The sequence below is a fragment of the Plodia interpunctella genome, chromosome 1 (genome assembly GCF_027563975.2).
Source record: "Plodia interpunctella isolate USDA-ARS_2022_Savannah chromosome 1, ilPloInte3.2, whole genome shotgun sequence".
In the NCBI taxonomy this organism is placed as follows: Eukaryota; Metazoa; Arthropoda; class Insecta; order Lepidoptera; family Pyralidae; genus Plodia; species Plodia interpunctella.
Window position 1 is genome coordinate 8,788,049 of NC_071294.1, and position 24,123 is coordinate 8,812,171.

Genomic DNA, 24,123 nt, shown 5'->3' on the forward strand with positions numbered 1-24,123 from the left:
CGTTACAAATTGAACATCAAGTTCTTCATCTCAGTTCTGAACATCAACATCAAGTTCTTGGGAATATTGACCTCAGAGTATATATAATATATTCTTTAATCTAAGGTATTAACTAATTTGCTCTTAAAGTCATCATCAAGACTAATTTAAAATGTGCGTTGGTTACCTACGCTTGTGAAACGTGTAAACGTATCATTACGTAAACAGCGAGAACAAACAGAATAAAAAAATGACACTTGTAATTGAAATGACTTTGACAAAGGTTGGCATTTTCACCTAAAGTCAAAAGTGCAAAACACACAAAAATAAACTCGTCATTTCAACTTAAAAAAATAGAATCTATAATTATATTGATAAAAAATGCAGAATTTATAGTTTATAATATTAAAGTATCAAATCATGGCCTTATTGCTCAGACCCTATTATGGTAAACATTTCTTACAAGTTGTAACCGAACCGGCGAAATATTCTCTTGGAAAGATTTGTGCCAATAGGGCTCTAGCCAGTGGAATTTGTTACCAGAATAATCAAGTTTATATTTATAGAGCTTTAACTTATGTTAAACCGATAGATCCAGTGTTGGGTTTAGTTAGACAATACTCTTCAGATTTCAAGAATGGTAACAAGCCATCTGGAGATGAAACTTCAAAACTTAACAAGAATCTGGAAGATAAAGTCCCAAAGCCTGGTCTTTTTCAACGATTTAAGACAATGTACAGGGATTACTGGTATGTCTTAGTACCTGTACATATGGCTACATCAGTCATTTGGTTTGGAGGATTCTACTATGCAGTGAGAAGGTATATTTTAATGATTAAATATTATGCAATTCAATCAATATCATTGTAAATAAGTATTTACTAACTCAGGCTTGCATTTATTTTAGCGGTGTAGATGTCCTGGCAATCTTAGAATGGATGGGAGTAAGTGAGACATTAATGGCACCTCTCAAAGATTCCAGTGCTGGATATGTAGCACTCACATTTGCTCTCTACAAAATCGCTACACCTCTTCGATATGCAGTGACAGTTGGTAATTGTTTTTGCATACTCTGCTCATTATTACTAGCCAGTGAGACAATCTTAATTAGTTTTATTACTTTTTGATTATTATTAATTACTTTTTATTTTCCAGGTGGTACAACAGTTGCTATTAATAAATTAACAGCAATTGGTTGGATAAAACCAGTTCCTTCTACTGAACGTATCAAAGAAATGTTGCAAGAAAAAAAGGATAACCTTCAGGATAAGTTCAATGAAAGCAAAGAACATTATGAACACTATAAGTGCCAAATGACTGAAAAACGCACACAAGTCATGGATGAAATGAGGAGATATAAAACTGAAATGCGCAGCTTAAAAAACAAAGTTAAAAAAATGTAAATGTGTAATTCAGCAACAATATAAAACAAATAATGTATTTTTTGTTATATGTAATGTGGTTTAACCAACTCCTTTTATATCATAGTTATTATCTGCTAAGGATGAAAACACAAAAAATTAACAAATCTATGACATGAATTATATATTATTTCTACTGTTACATGGTTATTTCATTTACAAATATCTATTAGGTATATCATAAATTAAAAAACCATAATTCAACTTTTGAATTCACCATATAGAAAGCAATGGTGGTCCAGCATATAAGGCCGTGAGCCTGTGATGGGAAGTTCCCAGGTTGTAATCCTACTCATGCCACACGAGTTTTTATATCAATCTTAATGACTCATAATACTAGTTTTCATAGACCACCACTTGCTTTCGGTAAAATAGGACACAAATGTTAATGTGTATAATGCAGAATAATAAGCTTATATGAAACCTTGTAACGTAAAAAGATTTTTTCATTGGATCATGTAATGACCTGTATTTTTATATTTTGCACTGGCAGTGCAAAAATTAGCCTATGTCATTCTCCAGCTTTCCAACTATCTCCAAAACAAAATCACGTCAATCGAATCATATGCTCTGATTATAATACAACTATTATTTCTTAATGTGGTACCGCTACAGAGCATTAACTAAAATGCCCTAAACTGCTAATTTAAATTATATTAATAGAATATTAATAATTTAACTAATGCACTTGCATTTTTAAGGCATTCAGGGGGTTAGGTGATTTGTGGACTGTATATATGGAAATCCATAGTTCTAGGGGTGATAGTCGTGCAATAAGTACATAAGAAAAAATTTTGAAATAGTTTATTGTTTAAAAATATTTAAATATAAAAGAAAGTAGCATGTAACTATTCTTAACAAATTTGTTTTTTGTTATATAAAGCATAATCATATGTTCATAATCAAAATGTACAAATATAAAAACAGCCTAATCTTAACATTAAGTACACAACAGGACAGCACATAACTGGAATGTTTAATGTTGCGCCATTCTTATTACCAATTTGTGACTATTATAATAAATAAATCTCGTAAAATCATCACACTACCTGCATCAGGTGTGCTGTCATATGCAGTGTTTAATGAAATAGTAAATGCATATAAAACCTTAATGATACTTCAATAGTATTTTATTGAACAACACATAACATTTGTCTTATTTTTGTACTGTAACACTGAACAATCACATTGGGGTTGGTTGCCATTTATATTAATTGAGCGAAGCCATGTATAGCAACTTGAATATCAAGTAACTAGCTGAAAAAAAATTTTAAAACTTACAATTACGGCAATTAAACAGACTATCGTGTGGAACTCTAAAATATGGTGCGATATCTCCACTGCAAACCTCTAGTGTGAAATTGCGATACAAATTTTATCAATTCCATCAAAAATTAACTTGTTCAGTAAGAATAAACCTAACAAATATCACATAACATCTCAGGGAAATAACAATGCTGACCTCAGCGATTTAATTATAATAATCTACCCTAAAATTACATAGCATATTTACTAGATATAGTAATATTGTAACCACAGAATTTCAGGATCATTTGATAAAAAATTGTTGGTTGTAGCTAATTTCTACTATAATTCATTCCAAGAGCTGTTAACTTGAGATTACATAATGCACATAGTGTCTAATTTGCTAAACAAAATATAGAGTTAACATTTGAATCAATTACAGCAACAATATCAATTCAGCATATCCATAGCAATTCCATAAAAAATTGGATGTTGCTATATTTGCTTCTATGTTTCTATTCTATGTATATAGATATATATATAACAATGAGCTAACAGTGATACCCACTGACATTCACTAGTGTACTTAAAGAACCACACATACAAACTAGAACTATATTATGACATGCAGTCATTATGCATACTTTTAGCTTATATCATAGACATAATATATAAGTACTAACATATAATACATGACTTCCATGCCTTAAATGTATTAAAAAATCGCTAATGCATATGGTATAACATGTACAGATTATATAATACTTCCAGTAAACATGTATAAGTCACAAGGAATTAAACACAATCAGATACTGTTATCAATCTCACAAAGTCCAATTTTTTGTCAGTTGTTATACAGAGAGCAATGTAGTGGCGTGGTGCACGCGTATAAGAGTTACAAAATGCAAATATTATATAAAAGCTTAAAAATGTTTTTATTTTGTCTAGTTGTACAAACATATTCTGTATTATACTATGACATTAAATAATTTCATGCAACTACTTTACTAAGATTTATAATAATTAGAGATCACGACATAATCATGTTAAAATGACAGTTCATTGTACATATTTAAAATGGGGTTCTTACACATTTAGGAAGTTGCTTTTTTGGAAAAATTATAACCTGGCAAAAAATATAGTTAATGAATCACATACAATATACAATACAGCATACTACTTAAATTATAATTACCTGATTAATTGCCTTGTCTTATATGGAGAGTGTAGCTACCAAAGTGCAGCGTCTAGGCCAGGGTCTTCCAGTTCGCTAGTCTCATGGACACTGACCGTCAAAATTTTATATTTTATCACACACTTTTCACAAAACTAAAACGGCACAGAGGGTGGCTTTCCCCTAGTTAATGCCTGATTTCATTGCTCCGTTGTGCTCTATAGGTTTTGACATTGACGTGCGTCGACATACGTCGAAAGTGCATACAATCCAGGGTTGATCCCTTGACGGACGTCAAAACGGAGGACGAAGGAGCAATAAAGAGCAGTAGGGCGTCTAGTGTGGTCCCTAGCCCATATACTGGTAGGAGGCGGGCGAGAGATGTGGCGCGGCGGGCTGGCCCGGCCCGGCCGCGCCGATGGTGGCGAGGTGGCACGCGCGGCACATCAGCCGACCTGGAACATTTGAATTTTTTTTAGCGAATAAATTCCTTTTGGTGTTTAGCATATAGTCTACACCTTCGGATAACTTCCGAAGGTGTAGACTATATGCTAATATAGTGTCTTTTATCTTGAATAAAAACGCGAACGAAGTCACGAAAGGCCTATTCATTGATGAAACAGTATTTAGCTTTCTGAGTGTATTATTTTATTTTTGTTTGATATCCAACTGTCATTTATAAGTGTCCACATCCATTATAAAGCATTGTTATCAAAACTGAAGAAAAAATAACATTTAAACTTTGTAAAACAATTGAAAGATTGTTAAATGAAACTTGCTGATTTGAACTGAGTGAAATACATTTTGGTACGTGTTTTATTTTTCTCAATATATCAATGAAAATAGATCAATAATTACAGGCAAAGTAGAATATTAGAGTTTCCTCCTTAGAATAGGACCACTCCTTTCCTGTTAGGTAACTAAGCCTAGGCAGCTGATATTCTATAATAGCTAGTATTCCCAAAGAGATTTGATATTAGGTAGGCGGTCGATTGTAAATTTGTAGCCAAATCTTCAAAATTTCATGGTTATTTTTTCCCTGACCCCGGGGTATCATAGCGTCCCAGCCCCATACATGTAGAGATGAGAGAAGGACGGGTGATAAGTGAAAAACATTAATAATATTCTCACCTGCCAGAGGATAGCATCTCTTGTCCGGCTCGTCGGTGAGCTGCATGCCGCACACGCAGCACATGTAGCAGTCCACGTGGAAGTCCCGGTCCATCGACACCACGCGCACCGTCTCGTCGGTGCCTTCCACTGGCGTTATACCTGAAAACATGCATTATATAGAGTTTAAAAGAATTTTTTAGCCAACCAAACCATTGCCGAAAACTGACAGGAATAAATAACATTGTAATCAGGCAAAAGCAAAATATTGTAATCTTTCAAAGTGAATGTCTTTGAAAATGTTTCCTCTACATTTCAGTGCTAACATGATCTATATATGGGGCTATTTGGTTAGGAATGTCAACACAACTAATACTCCACTTCGGAACTTGAAACTGATTTGCATTACAAATTCGTAGGTATGGCAAACTTGCAGCAGTAAAAAAACTGATATTTACTTTCAAAACTAAAAGGTTTTGCCCTAACAAAAATTAATCTTCGAAATCTTCTTCTAAGTAATAAAGCATACCTTTTCCACAGCTAGCGCACTTGGGGGCGAACATCCGGTGGTAGTCATTGACGCAGTAGATCTTGTTGTCCATGTCCACCGTGAACGGCACTCCGTCCAGACACTCGTTACACACGCAGCACCGGAAACAGCCCGGATGATACGACTTCCCCATGGCTTGTAATATCTGTAAAAAGAAAACTTTTATAACAGCTGTAGGCATGAGAATTTTTTCAATTTATTTTTGACTAAGCTTCGTAACTATGGATAAAATAAACAAAAGCCTTTACCCAGCAGTGGACACAACATCTAAAGATTAGATAAATAAAACTAGGTAGTTAGGTACATAAAATCATAAAATAATATATGTATATGATGTTACGGCCAATGCAAAGTGAAGATGAGAGTGAATACATATGCAGCATCTATTGTATGGGTTGCGTTGCGTAAGCGTGCAGGCATTGGATAAAATTCAATACAATCTTGCTGTATACATATTAGGTCTGTACCATATCCATACTATTATAAAGAGAAAAGATATGTACCTATGTTTGTAATTAATAAACTCAAAAGCTACAGGGCCGATTTTTATGAAATTTTGCACAGATATAGACATAATCTGCAGAAGTAATATAGGCTATATAGGTGGGACACTAGTATCAGACAATTTAAAGTAAATCTGACACAAGTAGGAAATTAAATATACAAGCATAAAAACTGCTAGCAATGTTTATTCAATAGAGATCCTCTTAAAATATATGTATGATATATACCATTTCCATGATGAGATGTCCACAGATAGCACATTTTTCAGCAGTTTGTTGGAATCCTGAGTACTGTGAACAATAACAATTGTTTGGTATACAATTTCCAATATGTAAAATAATTCCTGTCATCTTATTTGTTTGTCCAATATTATAGCAACATATTCTTACTAAACAGTACAAAAGAGATAGGAAAAATTTTAGACAAACAATTGGATTTGTTGGGAAACTTATAAAACACTGATAATTAAAAAAACAGACACTAACCAGGTAGTCCTCCTCACAGTAAACCTTGCCGTGCACATTGTAGAAGGCCTTGCCTCGCAGGGCTCTGCCGCAGGAGCAACAGATAAAGCAGTTTGTGTGGTACAGGTTACCCATTGCTTGGCACGCCTGCCCCGCGCCCGTCACCCCTGCCCCACAAGTATGGCAAATACCTGAAATAATTATTTGTTAAAATCACACCATCACACAGATTTTGTCTCATAAAGACCTAAGAAATACACATATATGTACATACTAGCTTTTTCCTGTGGCTTAGAACAATATCTAAATCATGTTAACCTGTAATGAATTATAGATGTAGTTGTAAATATTTTTTTTATCACATATTATTCAGAAATTTATTTAATTTGTATTGTCTCCCATTTTCAATTTCCCTTTCCCACTACGATTTCTGCTACTTCTTCGTGTTTCCATCAATTTGCAGGAAATGATACAGGAAATTTCCTGTAACGTCTTCCACTCCCATTTTCCACTTTCTACCATGTTGTCATCAAAAATGATAAAGTACCACAACAATTTAATTCATGTAAGCCTAGATTGTAATCTAAGATGTATGTCAATAAATACTTTGAAGTGAATTTAAATCTAAATTTCACATATCTCTGTTCAAAAATTAAACTCCTATTTCATCCCAATAAGCAGCATGTACCTACAATAATTCTTCTTATATATACTTATAATCTAATATGTACATTGCATAATATGGATCTCACCGAAGTACTCTCCCTCCTCATCTTGTCTTTCCATTTCTTCTTCCAGCTGTCGTGTGAGCTCCTCTATTTTTCTCTGTGCTTCACTGGGCCCTGGTGGCCGGGGTGGTGTGATACTGTATGGCAGCAGACTTTTACCTCGGCCTCCTGAACCCCTTGAACCTCCAGAGAGTTGGGACACAGAGCTTGGAGTGGGACTAGGCGCTGGAGACTGTGCTGGTGAACACAGAGATGTCATCCCAGACACCAGGTTCCAAGAACCAATTGACTCTGTGGCTATTGAAACATTATCTCTGCTGGTTGCTGCTAGCACAGATGGTGCAGCTCCCCCTGTCATACAAACATAATCAGAGCCATTTGTATCATCCACAATCTGCATCCTATTGACACCAGATGGTTTTGAATTGTATCCTCCACCATTACTCATCGGAGATTTTTCTTTTCCAATACTATTAGCAACACTAGGTTTAGGATGAAAGAATTTTGGACTAGCTGTTACTGTTTGCACCTCAGTGGCTATGTTAGCTTTCGGTCTCTGAGCACTGGGGGCTATAGATGCATATATTGCTGTTGAAGGAATAGTTACAACTTTATCATCAAAATTAATACTTGCATTACTTTTTAGAAGAGCACTCACATCTGTGTATTTAGGTGGAGCAGACTTCATAACAGTGTAATCACTGCTTGGGTTATCTTGTACTGCCGTGTAGGGTGGTGGGGGAGGAACCTTATCTGGTTTGCTCTTATCACCAATAACTTGTGGCACACTTCTATTTACACTAGTGATTGGAACCTGTGGCCCAGGAATGGACCCTTGTTGTATGTATCGTTGATCATGGCTTTGAGCAATTTTATATTCACCTTTCTTTTCACTATTGTCATTACAAAGCATATTTTCATAAACTGTTGGATTTAACTTCACTTTAGATGTAACAGGTACTTGTGGCTGAGCTTTGCTGTAACGTGTATCGTAATATCCGTCGGCGACGGCAGGAGTGCCCTGCTGGTACAGCTGGTGGTAGAAAGGCGCCGGGGGGGAGCGCTGTTCGCCGTAGTAGTCTATGTTTTCATATACTGGAGGCTGATATTGAGAGTTGGGGTTCGCCGGAATTTCGTACAAATCCTCGGTTTGATAACTAAGCGACCTTTGAGATATAGAATCAATTGAGCGCGTTGGACTTGAGGGTAATGCCGCAGTGTTTATATCACGTTTGCTGAGAGATGCAATCGTCTCTACGCGTTTAGGAGTAGCAAATTTAGAAGCAGCGATAACATTTGACCTCTCGTAAAAGCTATAATCCTGTCGATTGTTCTGTGAATTATCTAAAACAAAACTCTCTATCGCGCCGACGGGTCGGGGTTTGCCGAGAGAATTCGTATTGGTTGTCCCACCTCCGTGCGCTTGCTCAGTTCCATCCTCATCTTTGTTTGATAATTTCAAATCTTGTAAACCAAGTATACACCGCTGTTCGTCAGAGTTGTTTCTTCTTGAAGAATCCATGTTGTGCCAAAATAAACGTGTGAATTAAATATATATACCTAGGTAACAATTTTGATTTATCCACACCAGTGAATCATTTTTTCCTTCATAAACGCGACGCAAAGAGAAAATCACCAAAATCTTCAATCAAACAAAACATCGCTCTCTAGCTAGTGATGCACCTTTGCGTTCAGTATCCATAGAGTAGGTAGAGAAAGATAGAGAAAAGATCCGTACACACTTTGCAATTTGGCTTGCAATAGACACTTGCTATTGGTTAAAATGTTACATTCTCAGAACAATAAGTTAGGTACATTAGAAAACAATTAACTTCTAAAATTTCCGACATCAGAGATTTTCCTGCTGGTAGCCATGTCTATTGACGTTGACGTTGTTACAAGCTGTTACATGCTGTCAACGTCAAAACTATCAACCTACCACTCCGCGCGACTATCGAGTACCTACCTAGGTATCGTAATCGAGATGCAAGCAAGACGTACGAGCAATCAAGACCGACGCCATTTGTTAGTATTGTCGTGAGAACTTCAGAGCTTACCACGTATTCGTCGGCATTTTATATAATGAAATAAACATATTTCTATTCTATAAAGGTAACTTTATTTATTCATTATGTACGACACAGAAGATGACCAATATGAAGAAGAAGATGTCGAAGAAATTTCTACAGAACTTTGGCAAGAAGCCTGTTGGATAGTGATCAACGCGTACTTTGATGAAAAGGGTCTAGTGCGACAACAATTAGATAGTTTTGACGAGTTTATACAAATGTCTGTTCAACGCATCGTCGAAGATTCACCTCCAATAGAACTTCAAGCAGAAGCGCAACATTCATCAGGTGAAATAGAGACGCCTCCGAGGTATCTATTAAAATTTGATCAGATTTATCTCTCCAAACCTACTCATTGGGAGAAAGATGGTGCCCCTTCCCCTATGATGCCAAACGAAGCTCGACTTCGTAATCTTACCTATTCGGCGCCTTTGTACGTGGATATTACTAAAACTATTGTTAAGGAAAATGAAGATCCTATTGAAACACAACATCAGAAGACATTTATTGGTAAAATTCCCATTATGCTTCGCTCAACATATTGTCTATTGAGCCATCTCACTGACCGAGACTTGACCGAGTTGAATGAATGTCCACTTGATCCAGGCGGTTACTTCATCATCAATGGATCTGAAAAGGTTTTGATTGCCCAAGAAAAGATGGCCACAAATACTGTGTATGTATTTAGTATGAAAGATGGTAAATATGCATATAAAACAGAAATTAGATCTTGTCTGGAACATAGTTCAAGGCCCACTTCTACTCTGTGGGTTAATATGATGGCCAGAGGAGGTCAAAGTATTAAAAAATCAGCTATTGGACAAAGGATAATTGCTATTGTACCTTACATCAAACAAGAAATTCCAATCATGATTGTATTTAGAGCACTTGGATTTGTTGCTGATAGAGATATTCTGGAACATATCATTTATGATTTTGATGATCCTGAAATGATGGAAATGGTGAAACCATCCTTAGATGAAGCTTTTGTATTTCAAGAACAAAATGTTGCTCTCAATTTTATTGGTTCAAGAGGTGCCCGCCCTGGTGTTACTAAAGACAAACGTATTAAGTATGCAAGAGAAATTTTACAAAAAGAAATGTTACCACATGTTGGTGTGTCTGATTTTTGTGAAACCAAAAAGACTTATTTTTTGGGATACATGGTGCATAGATTGTTATTGGCTGCCTTGGGTCGTCGGGAGTTGGATGACAGAGATCACTATGGCAATAAGCGGTTAGATTTGGCAGGTCCCCTATTGGCTTTCTTATTCAGGGGATTATTTAAAAATTTGTTAAAGGAAGTAAGAATGTTTGCTCAGAAATTTATTGATAGAGGTAAAGATTTCAATCTGGAGCTTGCTATTAAAACAAGAATTATTACTGATGGTTTAAGATACTCCCTTGCTACTGGCAATTGGGGAGACCAGAAAAAAGCTCATCAGGCTAGAGCTGGAGTATCACAGGTGTTAAACAGATTGACTTTCGCATCAACATTATCCCACTTACGACGTGTTAACTCTCCAATAGGAAGAGATGGCAAGCTTGCTAAACCTCGCCAGTTGCACAATACCCTATGGGGCATGATTTGTCCTGCCGAAACTCCTGAAGGTGCTGCTGTAGGCCTTGTCAAGAACTTAGCTTTGATGGCTTACATTTCTGTGGGCAGTCAACCATCTCCTATATTGGAATTCTTGGAAGAATGGTCTATGGAGAATTTGGAAGAAATTGCTCCATCAGCTATTGCAGATGCAACAAAAATTTTTGTAAATGGTTGCTGGGTGGGTATTCATAGGGATCCAGAACAACTTATGGCTACCTTGCGAAAGCTAAGACGTCAAATGGACATCATTGTGTCAGAAGTCAGTATGATTCGCGATATAAGAGACAGAGAAATAAGAATTTATACAGATGCTGGCAGAATTTGCCGACCTTTACTCATAGTGGAAAATGGAACATTATTACTGAAGAAAAAACACATAGATAATCTCAAAGAAAGAGATTATAATAATTATGGGTGGCAAAATTTAGTAGCTAGTGGTGTAGTTGAATACATTGATACTTTGGAAGAGGAAACAGTGATGATAGCTATGAGTTCAGAGGATTTGGCTCAAATTAAAGAATATGCTTACTGCAATACTTACACTCACTGTGAAATTCATCCTGCTATGATACTGGGAGTTTGTGCTTCAATTATTCCATTCCCTGACCACAACCAAAGTCCCAGGAATACATATCAAAGTGCTATGGGTAAACAAGCTATGGGTGTGTACATAACAAACTTTCATGTTCGAATGGACACTCTTGCTCATGTTCTTTATTACCCACATAAACCACTGGTGACAACACGATCTATGGAATATCTACGTTTTCGAGAACTACCTGCAGGCATTAATTCAATAGTTGCTATCTTGTGTTACACAGGATATAATCAAGAAGACAGTGTCATCTTAAATGCGTCTGCTGTAGAGAGAGGATTTTTTAGATCTGTGTTCTACCGTTCCTATAAAGATTCAGAATCTAAGAGGATTGGCGACCAAGAGGAACAATTTGAAAAGCCCACTAGGCAGACGTGCCAGGGCATGAGGAATGCTTTATATGACAAATTGGACGATGATGGTATTATAGCCCCAGGAATTCGTGTTTCTGGAGATGATGTTGTTATTGGTAAAACAATTACTTTGCCTGAAAATGATGATGAATTGGAAGGCACTACAAAACGTTTCACAAAACGTGACGCATCCACGTTCTTACGTAACAGTGAAACTGGAATTGTCGATCAAGTCATGTTGACTCTCAACAGTGAAGGTTACAAATTTTGTAAAATTCGTGTAAGATCAGTTCGTATCCCTCAGATTGGCGATAAGTTTGCCTCTCGGCATGGACAGAAAGGAACTTGTGGTATACAATATCGTCAAGAAGACATGCCTTTTACCTGTGAAGGACTTACACCTGACATTATAATTAATCCTCATGCTATCCCATCTCGTATGACCATTGGCCATTTAATTGAATGTATTCAAGGGAAAGTATCATCAAATAAGGGTGAGATTGGTGACGCAACACCCTTCAATGATGCTGTAAATGTGCAAAAAATTTCTTCACTCTTGCAAGAATATGGCTATCATCTTCGTGGAAACGAAGTGATGTATAATGGGCATACAGGTCGAAAGATAAATGCCCAAGTATTTTTAGGTCCTACGTATTACCAACGCCTTAAGCATATGGTGGATGATAAAATTCATTCTAGGGCTAGAGGACCTGTACAAATTTTAGTAAGGCAACCTATGGAAGGAAGAGCTAGAGATGGTGGTTTGCGTTTTGGAGAAATGGAACGAGATTGCCAAATTGCTCATGGAGCAGCGCAATTCTTACGAGAGCGACTTTTCGAAGTATCTGATCCATATCGCATTCATGTCTGTAATTTCTGTGGTTTGATTGCCATAGCAAATCTGAGAAACAATACATTTGAATGTAAAGGATGCAAAAATAAGACACAAATTTCTCAAATTCGTTTACCTTATGCGGCAAAATTACTTTTCCAAGAACTTATGTCTATGAATATTGCACCAAGATTGATGGTGATAAATTGAAATATGATTTCCTCTAGTATGTAAGGAAAACTTACAAACCTATATATTGTAATAGGGATTGTATGAAATAAACATTTCTTAAATATTTACTAGCTTTTTATTATCACAAATTGATGACATTTAAATGCAGCTTATCCAATCACGATATAAAAGTGTACAATTATTCATACTTCATTATTTAAATATATCAAATGCAAAAAGACTGAGGTATAGATATAAAATCCAGTGTATAAATGGAAGTGCTTGATTTTATTCAACATTACATTACGTATTTACAGAAATTGGCGTGATAGCAAAACAAGCATATTATTTGAAAAGATAAATTATATTTTTATGCATTACACATAATTAAAAGACTAGTTCAATGAGTGCGTGGCATAAATTTGGCAATTACATTTGAATTCCGCCACTAATATTTATATTAAATAAATAATAAAATTATAAAACTACAACATTGTAAATATAAATATCTTAAGTATAATGATAAAAAGCTATTAATTACAAACACTGGAATTTAAAGACAATAAGCAAAACATTTTTTTTATGTTGATTCAGAGAGCTAATTTCCTTCTTTTCAGTCTGCATGGAGAATTTTAATATATAATAAACAACAGTAAATTTAAGACACCTGGTAATAAGTCTTCTGAAAATAATGGACAACTCCATTTCTGGCCGGATAGGATTGAGAAGCAAAACTAATAGCATGTACAGTCCAACACAAATGCTACTTTATGTAATACATATACAAAATTATTACAACATAAATCAACTTTGTTTTATTGGATATTAACATTTCAATATATTTTTCCCTTTTTTCATTAAAGTTAAAACAAATCAATACTTTTCAATATTGTTATCTGAATTTAAAGAATGACAATCATATTTCAACTAAAATCCGGCTTGAACAATGGGGTGATCTTTTTTTATGAATAAGGGGACTAATAAGAATACAGGAAGATTTCTACTCATTATTTGAACATTCCAGAACTCTTAATAAATAATAAGTAATTACCTAGTTCTAGAAATTGCTAATGGTAACTATGGTGTGCGTTCCATTACCTATATCCTATAATCTTTTTAACAAATAGAAGATAATTCAAATTTTAAGTAACAATTTCCCAATAGAGTAGGAGACATGCGGTTATTCTTAAATGTATTATATTTTATATTAATATTTTCTGTACAACTTATTACTTTTAAATGCATTCTCAAAATTGAAAAATATATTATGTCCACGTTGGATGTCCGTCCATGTTGTGAAGCAATCAAACAACAAATAAAGATGACCCTGGCCTTCAGTTCAGGTTTCATTCAGTCAATCAGCTCTGATACCAATAAAGTGTAGCTAACTACAGCAGTGTGTAGCATATAGTAGTGTAGCATTCGGGCATGCGTTACGTTCAGTGGGCGCACGCGGCCTAGCCTGTCTGCGTCATAAATCTTACCTGCAAGAGAAGGAACGAACGCGTCAGGGGTCGTCTATTTCTATCACACGCAAGATACTTAACGAACGAGACGGACGACTGAATAGCCGCGTGTGCTCACTTAACGCCTTAGATTTTTCATCCAAAAATATGCTAGTTTCAATCAATGCACAATATAATAATCAGTAATAAATAAATAAATCTGATATACTCTAAAAGCAAAATATATATAATATATAGCTGTAAAGTAGTTAGAATTACTGCTGATATATGGCGAAGGGCCAATTATTCAGAACTAGTAAAGATTTGACGTCACATGTCATTCGGGTAATCACTTAAAGTAAATGTAATATACATTTAATTGACGAGACATTTGTCAAGATTGCGAGTAATGATTAGACTTTTACCATTTGTAATAAACACTAAAACCTTGTTCAACGAGAGGGCGGCAGCGCCCTTTGTTCCTCTGTGTCCTCTTTCGGCCGGCTCCACTTTATCATAGTTTCTGGTGAGCGGTACAGGAACACCAGTTTTGCGAACAAATCTTCTTCTAACGCTAACTCCAGAGCTTCGCGTACCTGAAATTTAACATTGACCAGTTAGAAAGTTGAACATATATGTCATAAATCATATATTGATATATATGTAGTCTTATGTATATATGCTTTGCTATTTATATTTTATATATGTAGTTATTATTGATTTTAGTATGTGGTATTTAGTACTTATTTGTGTTTAAGATATTTTTGCGCCGCACAACTTTTCTCTGTTTCTCCTAATGGTTAGCTGGGAGAGAATGCTTATAGCATTAAGTTCGCCATTTGTTTATAAGTATGTTTTTACTTGGAACAATAGTTTTATAAATAAAATAAATATGTATATGCAATATTCGTATGTTAGAGGATTGTAATCCTTAAGTTTTGCATAACTTTTCTGCACTTCCGCTTTAGCTTCTGCTACGTTTGTGACACAACTCCATCGGTTGACCGGTAGAAAAAGCCATAATAAAAAAAAAATACTAACCAAATAAATGTCGAGGCACAACTGCAGAACTCTGTCAACGTTAGGCAAATCATCAAACATGATCTTAGTGTAGATGCCAGAGAAGAAGCCTCGCAGTATACGCGACGCCAAGAACACGAACGTTGTGTACAATCCTATGATCCTGCAAGTGACCAATAAGAGATATTGAACATTGTCTGCACAAGAATCATGTACTTATTCTAATTCCAGCTCAATTAGAATCTGAAAGTAGATCAAAAACAAAACAGACTTGGTCAGAAATTCCGCGACAAATGTACTAAATAAAAGCTAATAAAACATGCGATTCACATTGAATCACATCCACGCTATTTTATGGTGTGCAAAACAAAGAATAACAATATGTATGTTTTGGTACAGTATCTGTTAACCGTACAGCGGCAAAGGAACGTGCGCAAAAAATGAAACGGGGACAGGTTTCTTTTTCGTTGCAGCATTCACTGCAAAAGGCTGTATGTACGACGCTTTTTTAACTCACCCGCTTCCCGAGATGAAGTTGAGCGTCTCCGGGAACAGCTTGTCGTTGAAGGTGTACATGACCAGCAGGTCGCAGTTGTTCATCGGGACGGACTTCAGCTTGTCCTGCCGGATTACAATATCTCGTTAAAATTGGGACAAAACGTCAAATTCGCACATTAGCGCCACATTTTTATCAATTTATTTTAATAGCGAAATCTAAAAAAATATATACGACAGGATAGGAGATTATGCTACAATATACTTACACATATATGTACAATATTCATTTTACATATAATTGCTACAATATTGATTTTATTACTGTTATAGGTCGCGAAACGATAAGTTATGAGCAGACACACAAATTAACCCTCTCTACGCCACGGATTTTTCTCAAAAACGATCACCAGACGCCACGACCCAAAGATGTCTAATTTAAGTAGTGTTGAGAACATGAACTTATCGATATTTTTATGCATCACACTCGAATTTTTTTTTAAATAAAAGGACATATTAGTTTATTTGTTTTTATTGGTCACATTATTGATCCCTTGAAATATTTAAGACAATAAATTAATCAGTAAACTCGCGATTTTAATAAATCAGTATAACAAAAATAAAGTTACAAGCAAATTAATTTCGCATCACTAGTAGTCGGATATATGTGACTTTGGCGCATATTCATATCATTCGCGTTCAAGTCTATAGTGAAGTGACAATTTCCGGCCTTTAAAATCGACAATTAAAAAAGTTTTTTTATTATTATTATTTTATGTCAAACTACTAATGGAAAAATATGAGAAACAACCTAAATTGTGAATATTATTATTAATTTTGACAAATCAAATAACATTTCTTTTTTATGGTAAATACATATATTTAAAAAGACAAAAAAGACTAAGTGAATTAAATAAGTAACAATATTTCGAAGGTAGACTATTAAAACGGGTATCGATAATCTTTTTCAAACACTTACACAGAATAAGTTGTTCGAGAAATATCCATTGCCTCTGACGTCACTTCCTGTCGTATAAATTGGCGTACGAGATTAATTAATTTTAAGTTTGTAAAGTTACTGTTTTTAATGCACATCGATTTGTGGAAATGAAGGAAGTTATACTAAATTTACGAAATAGAATATAATAAATTGATAATATGCTTTGATGCCGTATACATATACAGCGTTTTGGTTTTGTTTTCATATTGATTTGAATACATAAAATCTTGGTATTGTTATTTTTTGTAAATTTACTGTTGTTCAATTGGCACATCACTAAAGTCTTATATATCTGACTTGGGCGCTCCACATTGAAATTTAATTAAAACTACTTATGAATATGCTGTCATATTACGCTTTTTATTATCTCTGATGTATATGCTATCTGGAGAACCAAAACTTGTATCGTTAATTGCATAAGTTTACATATAAATTCAGAGTTAATTTATCCCAATTTATTTGTCTGATATATATGACTGTGGCGGCCAAGGCACGACTTATTTTTGTCATCTAATATATGTATTAGACTGTGGCGTTGAAAGGGTTAAACGCGGGCAAAAAGCTAGTTGGCAATAAAGCATTCGATAAGAAAGAAATAAGGCTTTTGTTCAGTGTGATACAAAAATGAAAAAAGTTAGGTGACTGACCCTCAAAGAACATGACTCGTGCACGCGCCAGTACATCTTGTTGGTGATATCCTCGCGTTCCAAACGCATCTTCACGTCCCTGTACATTCTCTCAACGACCTCTGTAATTAGAGTTATCCATAACAATACCTACACTTGAATATAAATATGTAAGAGCCTTATGCGGTGCCAAAACATATGATAGATGTAGGACGTAATTTAAAAAGTTAAAAATATTGACATTATATGTATACTAGCTGCGCCCCGATTACAATATGGCGATAAAAATCTATAACCATTGAACTCTAAAAAACAAATATATTGAAGTCTAAAAAACAAATATCATACATTGCTGGTCACTAATTGCCTCTATGCTTCTACACAAATTGGGTGATCAACTGAGCGGACTTATCACAGACAATTTCTTTTGGAAGTTTTTGTATTCCATGTACTTGGTATATTGTAAAGTGAATTAAAAAATTAGTCTAGTATAGATACCAAACCATAATAACTCACCAATATCTGGATCCCACGATATAAGCTGATAGGCGGGTTTGGCTTCTCCCTTGTTGAATACTTTCACGAATTTAGGAAATAGCAATTTCACTGTCAACCTGTCGACAAAAATACCAACTCAATTTTTTTTCGAGGTAAGTAAAGTATCGTCACTTGTTAGAATGAAATGAAAAATACACATGTTCAGTTGTAGTCGCGGGCAGAAGCGCGCGTATGCTAGAGTTATATTTAACTACTAGCTGCGTTCCGGGCCTTCGCTTCTGTGGGAACTTACGCATTTACAGTACGGACATGGGTTTTTCGTCAGGCATCTCCGCATGTTCTCGGTTGCGTTTGGGGCTGTGACGCCGCAAAACATAGGCTCAGTGTACCTTAAAATTTTGAAGATTCGATAGTTATTTTACAACTGGCTCTGTCTGAGATCAAGCCTGATGTATGCGACAACTCACCAAGCGTTGGGGGGCGCAGTGCCCTGCAGCATCTGCACCAGCGTCTCCCGCTCGGGGTTCCGCTTGCCGTCCGGCTCGAGCGCCAGCATCTCGACCTCGCGGTGGTCCTCTATGGTCGGCGGGTTGGGCACCGCGTTCGTCGGGTGCGTTATCACGAATGTGAACTTCACCGTGATCGTTGCGTCTGCAAAATGTTTGTCAATAATGTGACCACTGGCTAATGGCAAACATTACAATATTACGCCCGCTTTATTAGCTTATTATTGTTATATTTATTAGCTTCTGCCCGCAGCTTCGCCCGCGTGAATTTCCACCGGGGAACAGTTATTTTTCCGGGATGAAAGGTATCCTATGTCCTTTACCATACTTCCAAATGTATTTAAAATTTCAAGAAGATTGGTTGAATAGATCATCATCGTGTAGAGGTAACAAACCAAATTACTTTCGCATTCATAATATTAGTTAGGATTACGTCATGTACATGTACAACTAATTTAAGGCAATATTACGAAGTTAGTGACTCACTGGACATAGCTTCGTTCTCGAGCCTGGCCAGCTCAGGCGGGGAGATGTCCCAGGTCATGGTGGAGTTGGGGTTGATGGAGACGACGGCCACGTCGTTGTACATGTAGTTGGAGAGGAACGTCTGCGCGGTGCGGTCGCGCCCGTACAAGTTGCCCAGCTGCGTGTAGTCTTGTTGCGAATAACTGCCAGGTCATTTTATTTGTTAAAATATTGTTAATTGCGAGATACGGGCATTAACCGGACGAGTATTCGCCCGATAAGGAGAAAGACTTACACATCTATATTGTGCGACTGCGCAGACATCTGATAAACAGGCAGGTACGGCCCGATGCGGATTTTTACAGTCACATCCGTTGGAGGATTCGGCTTACCAACCTGATGAACAAAAATATGTTAAACTAGATGTTGCCCGGGGCTTCGCTCACGTGGGATAAAATTTGAGCCTATAGCAATCTTGGATAATGTACCTTTCTAATGGTGAAATAATGTTAGAAATCGGTTCGGTAGTTTCGGAGATTACCCACCCCAAACGTATAAAGTCACAAACGCTTACCTCTTTATAATAATAATATAGATAGTATAGATAAATAGATAGTATAGATAAAAACTAAAAGGGAATTTTTTTATAGATAAGTACTTCAACACTTAGCAGTTCCGTAGGAAATCAAAAGGCTCTTAAAATCTCTCTTAGCGAGAGAGAGAACAAAGGCTTTGCGTTGATTTAAATATCGAATTCTCTGTGTAATTGAAATATATTTATAAATTTCGCTGTTAGTAAATTTTCTTTGGAACTAAATATATTTGATCCTGTAAATTATTATAAGTTTAGGCTTACGGTATTGCCAACGGCGAAGAAAACTAGTGGGAACCAGATGATAGCAATGACGAAGGCCAGTACTCCACCTCCGAGTAAATACTTGACGACGGTCGACTTCTTCTCGCCGCGCGGCTGCGGGAACTCGTCCTCCACGTATCGCGAACACTGGCCGAAAATAACAAAATAAAAAATTACATGTTGCAAACTAACATTTTATAAATAAGAAAATATTTCAAAGATCTTATTTAGAAAGAAAAGCTTAAATGGATCAATAGTCCACGATTGGATGATTATGCTGACATTTTTAATACTGACTGGTAAGAATTCTAAAATCAAATTAGGTTTGTATATTCCCAGTTACGTTATTATAAGTACCTTTTTGTTTCTACTACTTGTCTCTAATAATTTCTTAATAAGGTATATTTTCTATATAAAATGGGAAATTAAGAATTTCTTTAAAAATAATTAGTGTCTGCTCTGTTTAAATAATAAAATAGTAATAAACGAACTTTAAGCAGGAAGACGTTAGCGAATATGTCCTCCATTTTGAGCCAGTCCATGAGAGTCATCGAGGTGTCCGTCCAGATCCAGTCCATCAGAGTGCGCAGCTCGAACACAAACGGCACCGCCATGAACCTATCACGAGACGAGATAATAAAACAGCTTATTAAATAAAATAAACACATTACATTTTCAACTCTGAAAATCGTGAATCTGAAATTGTGCCTCACAAGTGTAGTGTCATAGAGCAACCTGGCAAATAGCATCAGGCAGATTTATCTAGTAGTGAGTTGTCACATTACAATACGATATTTTTTTAGAAAGTAGTGAAACAGGCGCAGTGTACAAACCCTCTGAAGAAGATCATGTTGAGGAAGCGGTAGGACTTGCAGAGGAAGTTGCCGATGATGCGGCGCGGGTACCCGCAGCGGATCTGGTACGCCGACAGCAGCAGGTACACGCACTTCAGCATGTACCAGATCGGCGGCGGCCATAGTGCGTTGAATGTTCTGTCACAATTGACTTTTTTTTTAATTTGGGTTGGCATATAGTATAGATATAGTACTATCGAATCGTCTAAATATATTTTACATGCGATTTGTTGGTATGGCTATGGATACGGTAATATCTGACTAAAAAAACAATTTGCAAACAAACTAAAAAAAATCAACAAACCTCTCTGTAATAAAAGGCAGCACGAAGAACATCCACACATGGACGCCCACAATGAGGGCATACTGGAAGAGTATCTTGCCCATCATGAATTTACGCAAATACAGGGCTCTGTCAATGACGATCAGACCAAATTGGAGTATGAGCATCACTAAGAACGGGATGGGCACTTTGTTCTCCTCTAAGTACGCTTGCACGCCACCATCGCCTTGATGAGTCTGTAATGAGATAATATTTTTTAAGCAAAAAATTCTAAGCACATTTAGTGTTTATTTTTTGTATTTAATGAGACCGCTCGACGTGTGACGACAAAAGGATCGCCTTGATAAAAACATTTGTCTTATGGTCTTTAAATTAAACCAATTAATGGAATTTGACAGTTAAAGCCGAACGGCAGCCTGCGAACTTCCAAAGCAAGGAACAACAATTTTCACAAATTATTAGGTAAATCAAGCCAGCAATTTACAAACTGTGTGTGATACTTTTCCGAGAGAAACACTATAACATTTCGTATTGTAACCTGCCGTCATCTGTTCATTGTATTAATAAATTAATAAGACATACGAACCCCAAACGCAGCGAATCCGAAGATGACGACGAGGAAGTTGAAGAAATCGCAGAGGAACATGTAAGCGTAGACGTCGGCGGTGACACGCGCTCCGGGCGCTAACATCCGCTTGAAAAACATCTTGGTTGGCCGCATGTAGCGCTGAATGCTGTCATACAAACATTACTATAAACATCTCTCAGCGGTTTAGTTACTTCCTCAGTTTCAACATTGGGGCTTTCAAGAAAAGATCGAGTCTATCGCTTTCTCAAAAAGGCAACGCCCGGTGGGTTTCGGGTTGCCGGTATTCATGGGTTGTGTTTGCTCGTTTTCGAGTAAAAAAAATACACCCTTTAGTGTATATTAAACAAAAGATACGGTACGTCTCATCGTTGTGATCAATTTCTTTCAAACAACCTTTTGGAGAGTACTTAGCAATAAAAAAGTAGAAGAAATTCATGAATAAACATTTCTATGGCTGAATTTATTTTCCCTATTGATTGTATACTAGTGTTGTTTCATTTTTATTTCAAGTACGAGTCAGAGTCATCTTGAGAATTATCTCCTAAGGAGATCGAAACTATTGTCTACTTCTCAAACGATAATTACAAGTATTTATTTTAAGTTATATTGCTTATAGCACTTACGATAGCAATATCACTTGCGGGTAGTGGTTATTATTGTTCTCTAATACAGTCGTCACAGCTATTATCGGTTCCTTGTCGTCGTTTACTCTGAAATAATTATTTATAGTTCACAAAAACACAATACAAAAATTCAAGTCACTTATTGCAGTAAAAGTGTCGGAAGCTAGGACCAGCTTTCTTATATATGTATACGTACATCTATCTATACTGAGTAAAAAAAAAGGATTTTACGGACTTTTCTCCATCAGATTGCGTTCCACGCTTAAACTTTTGAATTTGACAACTGACTGAGTAAAATCGTTGACCAATGGCAAGTTGACAGCGTTAGATCTTACGCTGTTGCTGACATATTGTGTATCAGGTGTTTATCATATATTTAATCTTTACGTACTTGTAATGGTCGTCATCAGGAAGCGGTGGTCCTATTGGTGGTTTGGAAGGACCGGCAGTATCTTGTTCATCTCTGGAATGGTCTCTGAATGACTGGCCATGCGCATTAGATATAGCGGGCGAGGATTTTTCTGCTTCAGGAGGACTCCTAAAATTTCATAATGAAATTATTGCTGCAGTTTAATGAGAGATGAACGGAATGTCGTCAGCGACTCAATCGCCCCGCACCTCTTACTTTCCACAAATGGCTCACGAGGAGCGTCTAATAGCTATATGAACAAAGTAGGTCAGTTGCCACAGCCAAGTGTAGGTCAGTAGCCAGCCATATGTCAAAAGTAAAAAGATATAATACTTTCTAAATACTACTACATTCGTTGTTAGACACGAACTACGATACCATGAATCTTTACCGCTTATTAGACTTACGTAATTAAATAATGGCTAACTGAAGGTCTTCGCTAATCTCGGAATTCGCTATTCTTTGAGCTAAATTTAAATTCTAAATGTATAATTACTTGCCAGCTTCTCAAACTGTAATTCTACATACGTTCTGTTAACTAAATTATAAAAATACTGGCCAGTTGGCCGACTACGCCATAAGGTACTACCGGCGGCGGCACCAGCACTGTCGGTAAACAAACCACCCGTTGCCGCGTTGCACTCTATGCCAGTTGTTGCCATAGAACACATCCGTCATTGTCAATGTCAAAATAAGCCGTCTACACCAAATGCTGGTGTTGCTCTCTGGCGATAACATCGCGATAATATTCCCTATTCTAATCTAAATACGCTGTCAACTTAGGTACCGGCCAGATCGGCGACTCATTCGTCGCTCGAGCAGTTTGCGATTGACGAGCGAAGCGACCCGCGGGTCCGATCTGTGAGTGTCCAGCTCACGCATGGCGGCCGCGATCGTCTTCTGCACGTGGTACATCCGGTCCACCAGCCGGTGACGACTGTCTGATGCCCACACCACAGTATAATAAACTATACCCATGTACTGAGTGCATATGATAACTACTCGAGTAATGGGCATATTAATTGCTACCTTCGCCCGCGTGAATTTTTCCCGGTAATTTCTTGGATGTAAGGGACCGTCATATATGTCCTTCGCCATAAACCTGACTAAATTTCAAGAAGATTAGTCGAATAGATAAACCCTGAAGAGGTAATAACCAACGAAAACGACAAATCAGTTTCGCATTTAAAATAAGGATTTAAAAAATCTTATTAAAATGTTCATTATTTCATGTCTGTCATGTCGATGTCAGTTACACTGGAATAAAAATTGTTTTCAATAAGTTTTCAAGTTTCAGAAACAAAAACTTGAAGATAAGTAGTCAGCATTACTCACGGGCCAGCCTGGTTGTGTCGCTGTAAGTACTTCCTGCCGACCTCGTACGTGCGGCCTTCGACCACATTCTGCGTGTCCTCATCCGTCAAGTGGTATATCATGTCTTCACGGAGCTCGATTTCGGGCGTGGACTCCTTCCACAAACCGAGAGATTTTAGCATGAACCTGCAGGATTCATATAGTGAGAATTTACTTATAAGGAAATTAAAAAACTGAAATCACTAAAGTCTCAGTAGTTTTTATGCCTCTTTACGGAAAAGATCGAGGTACACTATTTGTGAGCCCGTGAAGTTAGGGTTCAAATTCTAATACACGAGACTG

General features: G+C 36.5%; 4 protein-coding genes across 14 annotated transcripts in view; 2 read left to right on the forward strand and 2 right to left on the reverse strand.

The window, feature by feature from the left end:
* The first annotated feature begins 258 nt into the window (after positions 1–258).
* On the forward strand, positions 259–1,542 carry LOC128671793 (uncharacterized protein). Its single transcript, XM_053748557.2, has 3 exons — positions 259–800; positions 887–1,032; positions 1,135–1,542. Exons 1-3 carry the CDS (start codon positions 400–402, stop codon positions 1,380–1,382), a joined length of 795 nt encoding a protein of 264 aa, XP_053604532.1. The 5' UTR covers positions 259–399; the 3' UTR covers positions 1,383–1,542.
* Positions 1,543–2,189: 647 nt separating this feature from the next.
* Positions 2,190–8,964, reverse strand: jub (Ajuba LIM protein). Of its 2 annotated transcripts, XR_008404865.2 has the most exons (7): positions 7,200–8,964; positions 6,469–6,638; positions 6,211–6,273; positions 5,459–5,624; positions 4,951–5,091; positions 4,087–4,274; positions 2,190–3,974 (listed from the first exon to the last, which is right to left on the reverse strand). XR_008404865.2 is itself a non-coding variant. In XM_053748285.2 (6 exons), exons 1-6 carry the CDS (start codon positions 8,695–8,697, stop codon positions 4,168–4,170), a joined length of 2,145 nt encoding a protein of 714 aa, XP_053604260.1. In that variant the 5' UTR covers positions 8,698–8,964; the 3' UTR covers positions 2,190–4,167. The 2 variants fall into 2 exon arrangements, 1 of the variants encoding a protein (XP_053604260.1); XM_053748285.2 differs by having other exon boundaries at positions 2,190–4,274.
* A 163-nt stretch (positions 8,965–9,127) lies between these two features.
* On the forward strand, positions 9,128–12,924 carry Polr2B (RNA polymerase II subunit B). Its single transcript, XM_053748252.2, has one exon. It carries the CDS (start codon positions 9,307–9,309, stop codon positions 12,835–12,837), a length of 3,531 nt encoding a protein of 1,176 aa, XP_053604227.1. The 5' UTR covers positions 9,128–9,306; the 3' UTR covers positions 12,838–12,924.
* Positions 12,921–24,123, reverse strand: part of Piezo (piezo) — a 44,928-nt gene continuing 33,725 nt past the window's right edge. For 8 of the 10 annotated variants that reach the window (XM_053748221.2, XM_053748201.2, XM_053748192.2 and 5 more), the window contains 16 exons: positions 23,803–23,967; positions 22,450–22,596; positions 22,059–22,145; positions 21,433–21,580; positions 20,868–21,082; positions 20,543–20,701; positions 20,201–20,327; positions 19,710–19,856; positions 19,149–19,249; positions 18,875–19,056; positions 18,350–18,533; positions 17,901–17,998; positions 17,406–17,506; positions 15,781–15,884; positions 15,285–15,426; positions 12,921–14,839 (listed from right to left, as the gene is read on the reverse strand). In XM_053748221.2, the coding sequence (XP_053604196.1) occupies positions 14,696–14,839; positions 15,285–15,426; positions 15,781–15,884; positions 17,406–17,506; positions 17,901–17,998; positions 18,350–18,533; positions 18,875–19,056; positions 19,149–19,249; positions 19,710–19,856; positions 20,201–20,327; positions 20,543–20,701; positions 20,868–21,082; positions 21,433–21,580; positions 22,059–22,145; positions 22,450–22,596; positions 23,803–23,967 (2,251 nt within the window). In that variant the 3' untranslated portion in view covers positions 12,921–14,695. The remainder of the gene's footprint in view (positions 14,840–15,284; positions 15,427–15,780; positions 15,885–17,405; positions 17,507–17,900; positions 17,999–18,349; positions 18,534–18,874; positions 19,057–19,148; positions 19,250–19,709; positions 19,857–20,200; positions 20,328–20,542; positions 20,702–20,867; positions 21,083–21,432; positions 21,581–22,058; positions 22,146–22,449; positions 22,597–23,802; positions 23,968–24,123) is intronic. The other 2 variants (XM_053748175.2, XM_053748171.2) reach the window with 2 other exon arrangements.

Excerpts from the sequence above, each read along its gene's own strand:
- LOC128671793 (XM_053748557.2), top strand. The coding sequence starts at position 400 with ATGGCCTTATTGCTCAGACCCTATTATGGTAAACATTTCTTACAAGTT. Across the intron at positions 801-886 it reads TTCTACTATGCAGTGAGAAG|CGGTGTAGATGTCCTGGCAA; the intron begins GTATATTTTAAT and ends CATTTATTTTAG. Across the intron at positions 1,033-1,134 it reads TCGATATGCAGTGACAGTTG|GTGGTACAACAGTTGCTATT; the intron begins GTAATTGTTTTT and ends TTTATTTTCCAG.
- jub (XM_053748285.2), bottom strand. The coding sequence starts at position 8,697 with ATGGATTCTTCAAGAAGAAACAACTCTGACGAACAGCGGTGTATACTT. Across the intron at positions 6,274-6,468 it reads ACTGTGAGGAGGACTACCTG|TACTCAGGATTCCAACAAAC; the intron begins GTTAGTGTCTGT and ends TATTGTTCACAG. Across the intron at positions 4,275-4,950 it reads GAGATGCTATCCTCTGGCAG|GTCGGCTGATGTGCCGCGCG; the intron begins GTGAGAATATTA and ends CAAATGTTCCAG.
- Polr2B (XM_053748252.2), top strand. The coding sequence starts at position 9,307 with ATGTACGACACAGAAGATGACCAATATGAAGAAGAAGATGTCGAAGAA.